General features: G+C 41.5%; 3 protein-coding genes across 3 annotated transcripts; 1 reads left to right on the forward strand and 2 right to left on the reverse strand.

The window, feature by feature from the left end:
• Positions 1–1,919: 1,919 nt before the first annotated feature.
• LOC105018570 lies at positions 1,920–7,468 on the reverse strand. The gene is made up of 7 exons (XM_010884108.4): positions 7,170–7,468; positions 6,736–6,959; positions 6,502–6,600; positions 6,222–6,323; positions 5,735–5,848; positions 4,566–4,668; positions 1,920–4,461 (listed from the first exon to the last, which is right to left on the reverse strand). Exons 1-7 carry the CDS (start codon positions 7,294–7,296, stop codon positions 3,488–3,490), a joined length of 1,743 nt encoding a protein of 580 aa, XP_010882410.2. The 5' UTR covers positions 7,297–7,468; the 3' UTR covers positions 1,920–3,487.
• A 1,127-nt stretch (positions 7,469–8,595) lies between these two features.
• Positions 8,596–10,105, forward strand: pdf (peptide deformylase, mitochondrial). Its single transcript, XM_010884107.3, is given in 4 exon segments — positions 8,596–8,844; positions 9,003–9,588; positions 9,591–9,635; positions 9,808–10,105. Coding segments are annotated over 3 exon segments (750 nt in total). The 5' UTR covers positions 8,596–8,844; positions 9,003–9,041; the 3' UTR covers positions 9,966–10,105.
• A 158-nt stretch (positions 10,106–10,263) lies between these two features.
• Positions 10,264–15,049, reverse strand: spata2l (spermatogenesis associated 2-like). Its single transcript, XM_010884106.4, has 4 exons — positions 14,922–15,049; positions 14,220–14,256; positions 12,071–12,414; positions 10,264–11,890 (listed from the first exon to the last, which is right to left on the reverse strand). The coding sequence occupies exons 3-4, from the start codon at positions 12,407–12,409 to the stop codon at positions 10,688–10,690; spliced, it is 1,542 nt and encodes a 513-aa protein (XP_010882408.1). The 5' UTR covers positions 12,410–12,414; positions 14,220–14,256; positions 14,922–15,049; the 3' UTR covers positions 10,264–10,687.
• Between the last annotated feature and the right edge of the window lie 391 nt (positions 15,050–15,440).

Here is a 15,440-nt window from a genome sequence, read left to right on the forward strand (position 1 = left end):
CCCGCTTGCTCAGTTGTGCACTGGGGCCTCCCACTCCTCTTTCTGTTGTGGTTAGAGCAAGTGTGCATTGTTTTGTGAAGGGAGTAGTACACAGCGCTGTATGAGATATTTAGACTGATGAGTTTCAGAAGAAAGTTCTTTGTTCAGTGTCTACACGGTGTTTCATTTTAATGGGCAAAATTTGCTTTTCTTTCAAAAACAAGGACATTTCTAAGTGACCCCAAAACTTTGAGCAGTAGTGTAGTGTACGTTTCAAGATCTACAGTGGGGAGAACAAGTATTTGATACACTGCCGATTTTGCAGGTTTTCCCACTTACAAAGCATGTAGAAGTCTGTCATTTTTATCATAGGTACACTTCAACTGTGAGAGACGGAATCTATAACAAAAATCCAGAAAATCACATTGTATGTTTTTTTTATAAATAATTTGCATTTTATTGCATGACATAAGTATTTGATCACCTACCAACCAGTAAGAATTCCGTCTCTCACAGTTTTTTTTTCCCGGCTCTCCTGTTCTCCACTCATTACCTGTATTAACTGCACCTGTTTGAACTTGTTACCTATTAAAAGTCACCTGTCCACACACTCAATCAAACAGACTCCAACCTCTCCACAATGGCCAAGACCAGAGAGCTGTGTAAGGACATCAGGGATAAAATTGTAGACCTGCACAAGGCTGGGATGGGCTACTGGACAACAGGCAAGCAGCTTGGTGAGAAGGCAACAACTGTTGGCGCAATTATTAGAAAATGGAAGAAGTTCAAGATGACGGTCAATCTCCCTCGGCCTGGGGCTCCATGCAAGATCTCACCTCGTGGGGCATCAATGATCATGAGGAAGGTGAAGGATCAGCCCAGAACTACATGGCAGGACCTGGTCAATGACCTGAAGAGAGCTGGGACCACAGTCTCAAAGAAAACCATTATTAACACACTATGCCGTCATGGATTAAAATCCTGCAGCGCACGCAAGGTCCCCCTGCTTAAGCGCATGTCCAGGCCCATCAGAAGTTTGCCAATGACCATCTGGATGATCCAGAGGAGGAATTGGAGAAGGTCATGTGGTCTGATGAGACAAAAATAGAGCTTTTTGGTCTAAACTCCACTCGCCATGTTTGGAGGAAGGATGAGTACAACCCCAAGAACACCATCCCAACCATGAAGCATGGAGGTGGAAACATCTTTCTTTGGGGATGCTTTTCTGCAAAGAGGACAGGACAACTGCACCGTAATGAGGGGAGGATGGATTGGGCCGTGTATTTGCGAGATCTTGGCCAACAACCGCCTTCCCTCAGTAAGAGCATTGAAGATGGGTCGTGGCTGGGTCTTCCAGCATGACAATGACCTGAAACACACAGCCAGTGCAACTAAGGAGTGGCTCCGTAAGAAGCATCTCAAGGTCCTGGAGTGGCCTAGCCAGTCTCCAGACCTGAACCCAATAGAAAATCTTTGGAGGGAGCTGAAAGTCCGTATTGCCCAGCGACGGCCCCCAAACCTGAAGGATCTGGAGAAGGTCTGTATGGAGGATTGGGCCAAAATCCCTGCTGCAGTGTGTGCAAACCTGATCAAGAACTACAGGAAACTCTGTAAATCTCTGTTATTGCAAACAAAGGTTTCTGTACCATATATTAAGTTCTGCTTTTCTGAGGTAGCAAATACTTATGTCATGCAATAAAATGCAAATTAATTACTTAAAAATCATACAATGTGATTTTCTGGATTTTTGTTTTAGATTCCATCACTCACAGTTTGAGTGTACCTATGATAAAAATGACAGACTTCTACATGCTTTGTAAGTGGGAAAACCTGCAAAATCGGCAGTGTATCAAATACTTGTTCTCCCCACTGTACATACATTTGTTTATTTTTTTATCCAAAATATACACTAATTCAATAGAACGTTCCACAGTCAAATACAGATAACGTGTAATTCCACACAATATTTTATTGTACACAAAAATGGAACAAAAACATAACCTATAGTATAAATGGTTTCTTGCTTCACTGTTGAGTTGTTTACGCTCATAACGGTTAAATCAGTGAACTGAGACTCACTGACTCATGATGCAATATTGATAGAGAGAGACACTGTCCTGAAACATTTACAGAGGAATCTAGTGTCTAAATAAATACAACTTCGAATAAAACCTTTTTTAGTACTGTTGTCCAACACACACAAAACTCCCTTGGGACTTTGAACCCAATCATCCTCTTAACATCTGGCTAACATTACTTTCCCATCCACGTTCTACACGTATGACATTTGGACTACACAAACACAACATATGTCACCTAAATTACCGGAGGTTCAACCACCTAAAAGAGATTTGGTAGCTCCTCATGTCAGCTCACAGCAACCCTCATTTAAATTAACTGCTCATTTCCTCCCCACATAGTCTTAGAGCAGGTACGCCTCTAGGCCATGATTCACATGTCTCTTACGGATGAGGCGTTTATATTGTTGACCCTATAAGTTGGCTTTTGATCCCCTGGCATTGTGTCCCTTAATGAAACCCTTCTTCTACCTTCCCCTGCCTCCTATAACTCTAGACATCTTTTACTGAATCATCAAACATGGGGACTTCCATGCCACAGGCTACAGAAACAAAGACAGGGCATGAACAGACAATGTGAGGAGCAAGAAAGCATCCCTCACAACAAAACTTGATGTAGGAGTCGATACACCGGTCTCCATTCATATAGTGGTTATTGGATAGTACCGCCGCACTGATACGTAATCCCCAACGTACATCAGTTCCAATGAGGTCATCATAACCGAGTGGTTGACCAAAAAAACAGGTCTCTTATTGGTTGGCGGATTTTGGCTCTATGTCACGCAGCAGCAGTCCAATCAGAAGATCCGGATAATATTTAACCCATGTCATGCAATCAAACAGACCCATCTTTGAATCGTATGAAAGTTACAAAGGCCATAAGGTTTAACACTCACCATTATGTAAGCGTCTCTTTGAGTAAAAAACAGTACTGTGTACGGTGAGCAAATTAAAATAAAACTCAAATCAACATAGCACAAAACTGAACGTTACACTCAACTGAACTTGACCAACTGAACATTATTTTACTGAAACTGAATTCTAAAAATTGTGTAGTAGAGGTTTGTTAAACCTCCAATTATCAGCAAACAATTCCATGTCCACGTTTCATTTCACTAAGGTCAAGGACAGACACTTCTCCTGACACCTTAATATTATGCCGTACCTTAATGAATGAAAAAGCTGCACACTCTAAACTCAAATGCATATAAAAAAATTTTTAAATAAAACCAACGTTTCGACAGACACGCTGTCTTCATCGTGTCTGTTGAAATGTTGGTCTTATTAAAAAAAAAAAGATATGCATTTGAGTTTAGAGTGTGCAGCTTTTTCATTCATTGTTTCCATTTCGCACCCTTTAGCCAGCACCTCGTCAACTAAGGTGTGTGTTCCTTCTACCTATATGCCGTACCTTAACGTCAGCCCTAGTATCATACTGATGTTCTACGTTTCCTTGTTTCCTTCACTTGGTGAGGAACATAATCAGGGTCTGAATCCTGGGTGAATCCAGGTTCATCAGAGCTTGAATCACTCGAATAGAGTTTGTTTACATCATAATACGAATACACTGAAGTTTCATCCACATGTCCTTCATCCACTTCTTCATCATCTTCACTCTGCTCCTCAGACAGTGGGGTGCTAGTTCCTCTTAGTTCTGCAGCAATGCTACACTCCTCATGGGTCAGTTTTCGAAGTCTAACAAATGGCTGTAGAAACTCTGACTGAAGCAGAAAGGCCCGACTCTCCAAAGACATTCCCAGCTTGTCCCTAGGTGTTCTGCTGGCCTGTTCAGAATGAGCTCTAGGTTGGGATAGAGCCACTGGATGAGGAGGGAAAGGGTTCTGTTTGGCTCTAGTTAAATGTTGGGCTGGAAAAGGGGTGTTAAGGGACGGAGTCAGGTCCAGTGACAAGGTGGAAATGGACCCCTGACTGTACACAGGTGTATCACCCTCACCACACTGCAATTCCTCAGAGCAGTCCAGCAGAATACTCCTCACCCACTTCTGATGTTTGGAGCACAGCTGCAGCGGGGAGGCCTCATGTACCTCCTCACTGTGAGGGCTGACCTCCACCTCAGTCCTGCCACGGCTACCATGGTCCCCATCAGAGTCTCCCTCCTCCTCCAGCAGGAGTGGACTGACAGTGGAAGGATTTAGACCTTGCTCTGCTGCACACGCATGGTGTATAACCAATGAGTTGGACCTTTCCGGGGGGCTGTGTTGACAGATACCTTGGGTTGTGTCAGGGCATGTACGGTGAAGCTGCGATTGACCTATGAGTGTTCTCTCCTTGGGTGACCTCACAGCAGGACCCTCCCACTTCCAGCTTATTCCACTCTTCTGTCCTGACCCAATTCCCACCTTATGGTCATCATGGCTAAGCTCACATCTTGAAGAAGAATGAGCTGAAAGAATAGAAAGACAGTATATATATATACACCATATTTTCTGGGTGGTCTTTGTTGACATCAGTTTGTCATATTTAATATGCTTAGATGCTGCCTCTTACCACAGTGTAACAGCCTCTTCAAGGAAGCAGCAATATTGGTGGAGCTAATTATCGGCCATAGTAACTCCTCTTCGTTCACCTTGGGAGCCCCCTGCTTCAACAGCTATGGACATATTGACAAGGATAATAAGGACAGCGACTGTTGTGAGACAGCATTAACAAGTCAAACATTATTATTATATTCTTATATAGCAAGAATTCTACATTATGCGTTTTTAATGCATGACCTACATTTGTAAAGTCAGAACTCCAGACTGAGACCTGGTTTAAGTATTTTTTATATTAATTTCAAATTTCCTGATTTGGGCAAACAGTGCTGTGTATCATTATTGTCCTAATATCCACTCAACTTGTGTCTGGCACCCTCGCAGTTCTCAAAATAATTCTAATCATTGAAGTTGCAACCAGACCTATTGCAGTTTTTAATGCATTAAGAAATACAATTTTGTAAGCCAAGTAGTTATAAATGTACCTAATTTTAACCACATATTTACAAGTCTAAAGCATGTCAGTAATAGTCCCCAATTATGAAAAAGAGGCTTGTATATGTAGAATCTTGACTCGCAATTTCAGTTCACTGTTCGTCATCAGTCTCTTTGCGTTACTGACTCCAATTAAGGAACTCAGTTTAAAGATTAGCGCTTTTCACTCTAAGACTCAATCCGAATCAGTAAGAATTGAACTGCATTATTAGTCATCATTAGTCGTCATTGGTAACGTAGTATGGCAAAGCACAAGGCATTTAGTTAACTGTAAAATTATAATAGTTAATGCAACTCCCAACAAATCGAATGTTATGTAAATCACGTTGTCTACAAGTTCTTTGCTGAAGACAGAAATAAGTAGTCTGGAGCAGTGAAATGTATTAGTTACATACAGTATCAGTCAAATGTCTGGACATGAGTGTGTGATATTATACAATTAAAAAAAAATATATTATTTGGTCAAATAATCAAAGTTGGAATTCTCACTTTGGATAAGAGTATCTGCTAAATTAATCTCAATGTTCATTTTAAGTGAAAAAATTCCCACAAACATCTAAACACCAGCTAAATTATAATGTGATCAGTTCTGACAGTCTTCCCATCTGACAGTCTGTTGACAGACCACAAGATACCAGTTAGGTCACGAGCGTCTGTCCATTAGACATTATTCTTGCATACACACACCTGGTCAAAGTATGTGTCACTTTGCAGTTCAGACTCCAGCTCCTGAATGTAATGCATCAATCTTTCCTCTAGTTTCTGGGCATAGCATTCTCCATACTGGTGATCCATCAAATCCTGTCAGAAAACATCTACATCAATAATTCTACTCTGTCTCACACACACACACACACACACACATAAAACCTGACTGCTGGAAAAGGAGATTAGTATAGTATTGTTTTCTATCATAACATCTCCATAGCTTTAAAGTTTTAGCTTTATCAATAAAATAATGGGTAAATAGCATATCCTACTGGACAGCAAAGGAACAGCTACCCAGCCTTTACCATGGCATCATAACTCAATGACCTCTTCACCATGGTGAATCTCCCTTTTTCATATCAAGAGAAACTACTTCATCCTGGAATAATCACATGAATAATCAAGTCTTGAGAATTTAAAATTATTTTGTATGAATGTAAATTACACAATGGCAGATCTATCTAACCTTGATATAAGCTTTGCGGACAGACAGCTCCGTTGCAAGAGTCTTAGCCAAAGCCTTGAATTCCTGGTGGTGCTTCCTCATTAGATACATCTGGTGTCGGCTCTGAATACAAGCAGAGGGAGAGGACATTAAGCTCTCCAACCCACAACTCACTGGGTCCATCAGAGCTTTTGATATTCAGATACACAACTGGTTGAGTTTAGTCAACACTACTGTGACTGTGGACCAAAGACCAATGCTATCAAATCAAGGTAATAGCACAGAATTGATATTTACTTACACAGTCATGGTACTGAGGTAGTCTGCTTGGAAAAAACTTCATGGTCTTCACGACAGTGTTGACCATGCCTTGGTCTTCCCGAAGCATCCACATAATTACCTGTACCAGAACACAAACCAGCTGACGATGTTGGTAGTGACACAGAGTCAGTTGCATTGCAGTTGTTTGACACAAAGGAAAGGCATCCACAGCGCTTTACTGGAACTGTCCCCCATCTTTTACATATCTACATACCATTGTCTTGAGACCAAACATGATTTTCATGTGTTTGATAGGAGGCACAAGTTGTGGCAGCAATTTATAGGTGACATCTAGGAACTCCATCACCCTCTCAAATCTCTTGATGTCCCTGGTCTTCATTATAGAATATGCCTGTGCAGCCTCCACACGTATTCTCCAGGGCTCATCAAGGTTTAGAGAGAGTAGATCTTCGTCCGGCCACATGCAGGGGTCCAGAGCTAGAGAACACACAGAGGGGAAACAACAAATTCGTTAATTACCTCAAAAAACAAGTCAATTTATCATCAGACTTGTAGTCAATTCAATGTTCACGTTGAATTAATGAAATTGAAATTCAGATGTTTGTCCTACTTATGTTTGCATGGCCAATCAAGGGTACAAGGAAATCGTGTCAAATCTTACAACGTTGAAAGAACCGTTTGTTATACCTTCTAGAATGTCCATCATTCTATGAGCCCAAGCATATTCAATGATCCACATTGGCAGCGTTGGGACGATGTCCAAATATTTTCTTTCAGGTGGCTTGAAATGGTTCTCAATGGATCTTCCCTCCATGTATTTACCAAACGTATCCTGCGCTATCCTCAGATGCGTGATAAACCTAGGGTAATTCTGATCTGTTCATCTACTTATTTAAATAGCCACTCAGGTTCAAAACAATCAACAACTTCAAGTCAAATGAATATGAAAGGACACTGGTTAGAACATGTTTGAACAAGTTGTGGACAAAGACTGTAAAAAATGCGAGACACACAATTCAGAGACTTCAAATTTTATCGAATCGATGCGGGAACCACGGTCTGCTTAGTGATCCCACCCCACGGAGGGGATGTCCCAAAACTCTAAAAGTCACTGGGTATTTTTTCTTAGCCAAGGTGGCTCGCTTGGGAGGGGACCAATCGGAGGTGGGCAATAAGCAGACCAGCCCCTGATTGGATAGAAAATTGTTAGTCGACTTAGCGTTGTGGGTCTCACTTTCTACATACGTCTTGTTTTTGTGATCAACATTAAAAAAAGCACTTCCGGATCACAAAAATCTGAAACGTTTAAAAAAAAAGCGGCTAACGTATTACTTCAAATTAAAGTATTTTCGGAGTATTTCATACAATCAGACCCGGATCCAGGATGAAATGACTGAGAGGGCATTTTGTAATCAATATAGTGGGCATATCGAATTAATATACCATTTGCAATGTTTAATGGGAAACAATGGGGGGGGGGGGGGGCGTATAGAATAGTTTTTTTTTTATAGGCCAATATGTATTTCATATGCATTGAGTTACATTATGGCCAATGGGGTGGGCGGAGTAAAACACCAGCAACAATTGCAAATACACAGTGCCCCTTGATTTTTTTGTATATAATCAATCTATATAGTCTCCCGAACATTTCTTACAATGCATTCACTGCGGCGTATAGAATAGTTTTTTCTGTATGAGTCAATATGTATTTCATATCCATTAAGTTACATTGTGGAAAAAGAGGGTGTGGAAATATTGTGTTGCTAGATGTAGCACACCGTTCCCCATGATTAGACAGGTTTGTCTTACTCTACACATTCTCCTGGACGTTTCCTACACTGCTTTCTCTGTGGAATATTCAATAGTTAATGAGCTAGGAGGCAATATGTATTCCATATACTGTCATTGGCATTGTCTGAATTTTACCCTTGAACGTGTTTTAACACACACTTTTTATCGAAATTACTCTTAAATATGATCATATTTGAACTGTTGTCAATGTTTTGAGAGGTACATGTTTTCAAACAATTAATAAACTAAAATTATCTCAGTTTTTAAGTAATTCGATGGTCTCTTTTATTTAGAAAAATTCCAAATTTTCGTGACCCGGATGTGTTTCTTTAATGTTGCTCACAAGACGCCGCTTAGTTTACTTTGTCATTGCCACAGTCATTATTATTATAGTTAGTAAGATTTAGGAACATGTTGTAAGGTATGCACACGTGTAAAATGTGCATGGGATACATTTATTATAATTTAATTTGTGTTGTTTTTAATGTCTTAGTGAGCAGTAAGAGAACCCTCATTTAGCTAACTGCCCTATTAGCTTGCTAAGGCTAGCTACTCAGTAAGGACATTTCATGTAAGTAATAGTTTGAAATGAGTTTATCCTAACTGTGTCACCAAATAATGATTTGGTGAACTACTGAGCTGTCATTTGTGCGTGTCAATCAATCTTTACCATTGATTAACCACTTAAAATATATTAGTCGTTTATTTGTTACAATTCGTCTCCTGCAGGTGGGCTGTAGCTGACTGCTGCCAGGAATAGAACCAGCCATGAATAGAACTCTGTGTACTTCAGTGCTGTTGTCAAGGGCTTTGTGCATTTATATTTCGAAAGTTCCACGGCCCCATTCTACTTGCTCAGTTGGCCGAGGAATCCCTGTCGTCTCTTTGTCCCTCTCCCGGTTTCACTCTACAAACGTCAAGGTTCGTTCCTACCTACAGTACATGAAGCGGAAGATCAAGCCCCCGCCAAATCCACCATATCCCAATGTCTGCCAGGTGGGTGATCCGGTGCTGCGAGCCAAGGCTGCCCTGGTGGACCCAGGTTCAGTGCTGGGTCCGGAGGTTCAGGAGGTGATCCGCACCATGGTTAAGGTGATGCGGAAGTTTGACTGTGTGGGACTGAGTGCGCCTCAAGTTGGAGTGCCACTCCGTATCTTAGCGCTGGAGTTCCCAGAGCGTATGTTGGAGGACTGCTTGCCTGCTGCACGTGAAGCCCGCGGCCTCATCACTGTACCCCTAAAGATCTTTATCAACCCCCAGCTTCGTGTCCTGGATGGGCGCACGGTTAAGTTCCAGGAGGCATGTGAAAGCCTCTCTGGTTCTCAGCCTCTGTTCCACGCTACCTCTCTGTGGAAGTCTCAGGTTAGAGAATCTACTTGTTACACAGAGCAGCTTAATGGATGTTTGAATCCACATGTAGATTTAATCTTTCCACAACTGCTCCAGCCACATCTGTCACTGGAGCAGTGGCTAGTCAACATCAAACATTAGTATTGTATGTTTCAATTCATAGCTTTAATTCTTTGTTTCAAAGGTCTGAATGAGAAAGCGGAGTCTGTGACCTGGCAGGTGAGCGGCTGGCCCGCACGCATCCTACAGCATGAGATGGATCACTTGGATGGAGTCCTGTATATAGACCGCATGGACAGTAAAACCTTTATCAACGTCAACTGGGCAGCACAGAACGAGTAGCAGTTTAAACCCTAGTCACCCTGACTAACCCAGATTACCAAGTAGACTTCTTGGACCAAACATGGCACCAGATCATAAGTATAACCCCAAAACATTTTTTTTCTTTAAACTGTTCTTTATAATAAATTGTATTTATGAAAGCTGGTTTTTGTTTGTTATTTCCCACTCATCCATCACTTCCGGTTCCAGTATTAAAACCTCCACCAGGGCACCGGTGCCTATTCCCTGTTCATCCTCATTAGAGTAGGTGAGAAAAAACATTGCTTTATATAAAATGTAGTGGCTTTTAAATTACATTTTAAATCACAACAGACATGTTCTCACTTTCAAACCCGTTTTAATAACAATATATTTGCAGACCACAGAATGAAAACACACATTTGGCAGTATTTATCTCAGCTCAAGTTACATTATAAATCGCTGGCTAACAAGAGGCTCCTAATCCTAAAATCAATGGCATTGGATGAATTATAATGAAAAACAGGACTAATAAAGGCAATTTAAAGTCCTACAGAGACTAAAGCAACAACATACAGCATTAGAGTTTTGCACCTACATTTAGATTAGACATTTTTTTTAATTAATATTACAAGTTAAGGATATTGTCATTAAGGCAGCATGTGAATTACATTATTTTGAAGGAATATTGATTAAGGGGCCTTCAAGGTTTATATCAGTGCTTTTCCCTAAGCATGTAAAGTGCCTTCAAATGGTTACTGAACTTAAACTGAGGTTGACTGGTCAAAGGGTTGGCCACAAGCACAGTCAAGTGGTGCTCTATACCAGCAGTCTTTACAGAACTCTGCACTGCAGTACCGACAAAGGATGTACGGGAGCTTTTGGCACCCTGACTTGCACATACCCAACCTGTGCACCTCATGTTTTCTCTGGCACACCTCAACCTCTGTGCAGGCACTAGTGTGGAAGACCCTACAGATGAGGCAGGTGAATGCAGGGTCTGGATTGGCAGTGGTACAACAGTCATGGAAAGGAATGGACTGAGAGAGATCTCTTGCTTGGACGACGTCAATTAGCTCTCTCTTATCCCTGTGGGTCGGTGACACTCCCCCCTCTCCCGGGTTTCTTAGCAACGATGATGCTCTGCTGCGCTCTGTCGGGACAGACCACTTACTGTCACACATCTCCATCAGGTGGGAGCTCATGTTGTCTAAACGACTGCTGCGTTCGACACATGAGCCTAGACTATTCTTGATGCAACTGCCCCCTGAAGACAAGGGGGAGCAACTGACTGAGGTTTGTTCAGACCGAGAGAATGAATCCACTCCTTCTGACTTGGCCAAATCTTCATTTGTACCATCCCTTTTTGTGTTTATTTGGGTGTTTCTGGTAGGCACTAATGATGTGGTTCTAGTCAACTGGCAGTTCAGTGTGGAGACACAGACATTTTCTCTGTGGGAAGACAGCACATTGCAGTCTCTTGTGATGGACCGAGACGTGTTCATGCCGGCCACCCCAGCAGGCGAACCGAGAGGACCTCTGACCAACCCCACATCTTTATCCCCATTAAACTGATCTGCTGTATACAGATCCAAGTCTCCTTCAGCAACAGATAATCCCGGGGCATTCTCTTTCTCTGGTACGGTCTCCAACCTTCTCTTGGTGTTGTCCAGTGCAACCTGCAGGCTGTGGCCTTTCTGCCTCTCCTGTACCAGATTAAGCTCCCACTCCACCCCTCTGGCCTGGGGTCTTATGGCAGACAGCAGGAGGCAACACTCACAACGTGCAGCGAAGAAGGCACAGGACAGGCGGAGCAGGTTGTAGACTGGGAGGGCTGGGGAACGCAGCCGAAGCTCTTCACAACATCTGTCCTCTGAAGCCTGGTATCCAAGCAGCCCAAAAAGATCAGCCACCTGCTGCATGGACAGCGCCGGCTTAACGTAATGCGTGAACATGCCTGAGAACATCTAGAAGGAAGACAGTTCTATGTTTATTAAACGTGCAAAATGTATGACCTTATCTTTCTGGACAAAAGCAAAGTCATTTCCACACCAGCCACAACAGCACTAGTGATACAGCATCAGAATGATAAATTGCAAGTCAGTGAGGAAGTCTATAACCAATACATCTACACCAAAATGGCATACCTTGACCACTCTGTATTCCTTTCTCCAGGGACATAAGTACAGGTTAAGTGCTGCCAGCTCTAGCACTTCAAATGCCCTGGCCAGCCTCTCCAATCCAACCCTGCTTTTGACAGGAGGTGCTAGTGTGGTCTTTAGTGAGTCCTCCATCACACGGAGTGGGTCCAGTCCCAATAAGGAGTGTGTGTCCTGGGAACATCCATCCCTCAGCAGTCCCTCTACCACTTCACACAACTCCTCATCTCTGCATACCAGGTTAGAGTCACCCTGCACAATTCGTTGCTCCAAATTGAGCTGGTACAGTTCCACCAGATTTCTGGATTTCTTCCTAGAAAAACTCATCTCAGCTGTTCAAAGGCATAACAAGGACAAAATGGTGAAAGCAAAGATTTATTAATGAAATAATATATATATATATATATAAACATACACACATGTACACTCACCTAAAGGATTATTAGGAACACCATACTAATACTGTGTTTGACCCCCTTTCGCCTTCAGAACTGGCTTAATTCTACGTGGCATTGATTCAACAAGGTGCTGAAAGCATTCTTTAGAAATGTTGGCCTATATTGATAGGATAGCATCTTGCAATTGATGGAGATTTGTGGGATGCACATCCAGGGCACGAAGCTCCCGTTCCACCACATCCCAAAGATGCTCTATTGGGTTGAGATCTGGTGACTGTGGGGGCCATTTCAGTACAGTGAACTCATTGTCATGTTCAAGAAACCAATTTGAAATGATTCGAGCTTTGTGACATGGTGCATTATCCTGCTGGAAGTAGCCATCAGAATGCTCAGGTAGGCCGTGGCATTTAAACAATGCCCAATTGGCACTAAGGGGCCTAAAGTGTGCCAAGAAAACATCCCCCACACCATTACACCACCACAGTGGTAACAAGGCATGATGGATCCATGTTCTCATTCTGTTTACACCAAATTCTGACTCTACCATCTGAATGTCTCAACAGAAATCGAGACTCATCAGACCAGGCAACATTCTTCCAGTCTTCAAGTGTCCAATTTTGGTGAGCTTGTGCAAATTGTAGCCTCTTTTTCCTATTTGTCGTGGAGATGAGTGGTACCCGGTGGGTTCTTCTGCTGTTGTAGCCCATCCGCCTCAAGGTTGTGCGTGTTGTGGCTTCACAAATGCTTTGCTGCATACCTCGGTTGTAACGAGTGGTTATTTCAGTCAAAGTTGCTCTTCTATCAGTTTGAATTAGTCGGCCCATTCTCCTCTGACCTCTAGCTTCAACAAGGCATTTTCGCCCACAGGACTGCCGCATACTGGATGTTTTTCTCTTTTCACACCATTCTTTGTAAACCCTAGAAATGGTTGTGCGTGAAAATCCCAGTAACTGGGCAGATTGTGAAATACTCAGACCGGCCCGTCTGGCACCAACAACCATGCCACGCTCAAAATTGCTTAAATCACCTTTCTTTCCCATTCTGACATTCAGTTTGGAGTTCAGGAGATTGACTTGACCAGGACCACACCCCTAAATGCATTGAAGCAACTGCCATGTGATTGGTTGATTAGATAATTGCATTAATGAGAAATTGAACAGGTGTTCCTAATAATCCTTTAGGTGAGTGTACTTGGTTACAGAGGCCCATTACCAGCAACCATCAGTCCTATATTAAAACGGAATGTTGTGGTTTCTAATCCAAGTACATACATTTAAAAGGCTATATGTCTGTGATATTCTAGCTGTTTCCAGCTACAATAGTCATTTACAACATTAACAATGTCTACACTGTATTTCAGATCAATTTGACAAAACAAAAAGGAACATTTTAAGAGGGAATTACTTTTACAAAACTACCAAACAACCACCCAATATCCCATTAACAAAAATACACCTAATTTTTCAAAGAAAGCTACTTCTAAGCATAAAGACATGAGAATAAAAATAAAAATTTCTGTCCATTTGCTATGTGAGACCATTCGCTAATATTTTAGCTCCTGTAGCAAGATAACTAAGTAATTTTTGTATCAAATGTTCTGACATGCAATAGCTTAGCCCATTAGCCGAATTAGATGCCACAATGTTTGGGATAATTTAGAGATTCATGTTTAGTGAGAAATGTGTGATTCAGTTGTAACATCATAATAAGTCACTTCTTCATTTACAACTTGGACTTACCGTTCTCAAGCTAGTTATGTTGCTTGGGCGGAAGTGTCTGGAAAGAAACGAGATTTTAAAAAACGCTTGACTAGACTTGTTTGATTCACCATAGCTATACTTTTTTTTTTTTTACACACTTCTGTCTAGCCATCACAGATTTTCTCTGAGATGTATCATGTTCCCATATAATAACATCAAATCTTGTCGCCCTCCCAAAATGAAAGCGAAACGGACCAGATAAATAGTTAATGTGCTAGCCAGCAGTAATACAGTAGTTATTAGCTATCTAATAACATAATTCCAGTGGCTAGCTCGAGCGATATAAAACGATTCGCTGGCTGCCAAATTGTTACTGAGTATTACGAGCAAGCTACAAGTACGTCAAATAATCCTATGGCTACAATATTATAGAATCGAGTGTGTGTGTGTTTGGGGGTCGTCTGAGAAAGCTAACATCTTTGCCCTCCCTACTCGTCTCGATCAGTGACAGTCTGTAACATTTTGCAGTCATAATAGAACGTAACTAACAATCTTAGTTATGACATTCAAGCACACAACTCTTAATATGTCCACTTGTTGTCCACTTGTAGGCGCTTTATGAACATTATTAGCTGGTCGCTAGCTAACTTGCTAATTACAGCAACTAGGTTGAATACAATATGAAACTAACTTGCTAGGTAAACTGTTAATGCTAATGTTAGAAAAACATACCAAACTCACCAAAACTTGCTATATGGTAGGACTTAAATCTAATCTTGTGTAAATGCAGGGAACACAACAGGAAAACGATGAGTGTGATCTGAACCCAACCTAAAGTTCAGAAAAGTAAACAGGTGTCACGTGTCAACAGTGTCCGTGCGCTTGATTTAGCTCCGCGGTGGTTCAGAATCGGAATGTCCGCCGTCCCACTTTACAAAAACTATTTTTTTGTAAATTTTTAGACAGCAATATAAAACATATTACAAAATACAATTACAGATTGTTGCTGGGGTTATATAAATCCATTCATAATATAAATCCATTAATTCAATAGAATTCAATGTGTGAATGTATCTCCACCAGGGGGCAATATTCCATTTATAGGTATTCCCTTTTTTCAAAACGAGAATTTTTATTGTGTATGGTTAGTATTTTATATTTATTTCCACTGGCTTTGGCAATGTAAAGACATTTCCCAAGCTAATAAAGAGCTATTTAAATTTTAATTGAGATCGGTTGAGAGAAAGAGAAAGGGATTGA

The sequence above is a fragment of the Esox lucius genome, chromosome 19, assembly GCF_011004845.1.
Source record: "Esox lucius isolate fEsoLuc1 chromosome 19, fEsoLuc1.pri, whole genome shotgun sequence".
Taxonomy (NCBI): domain Eukaryota; kingdom Metazoa; phylum Chordata; class Actinopteri; order Esociformes; family Esocidae; genus Esox; species Esox lucius.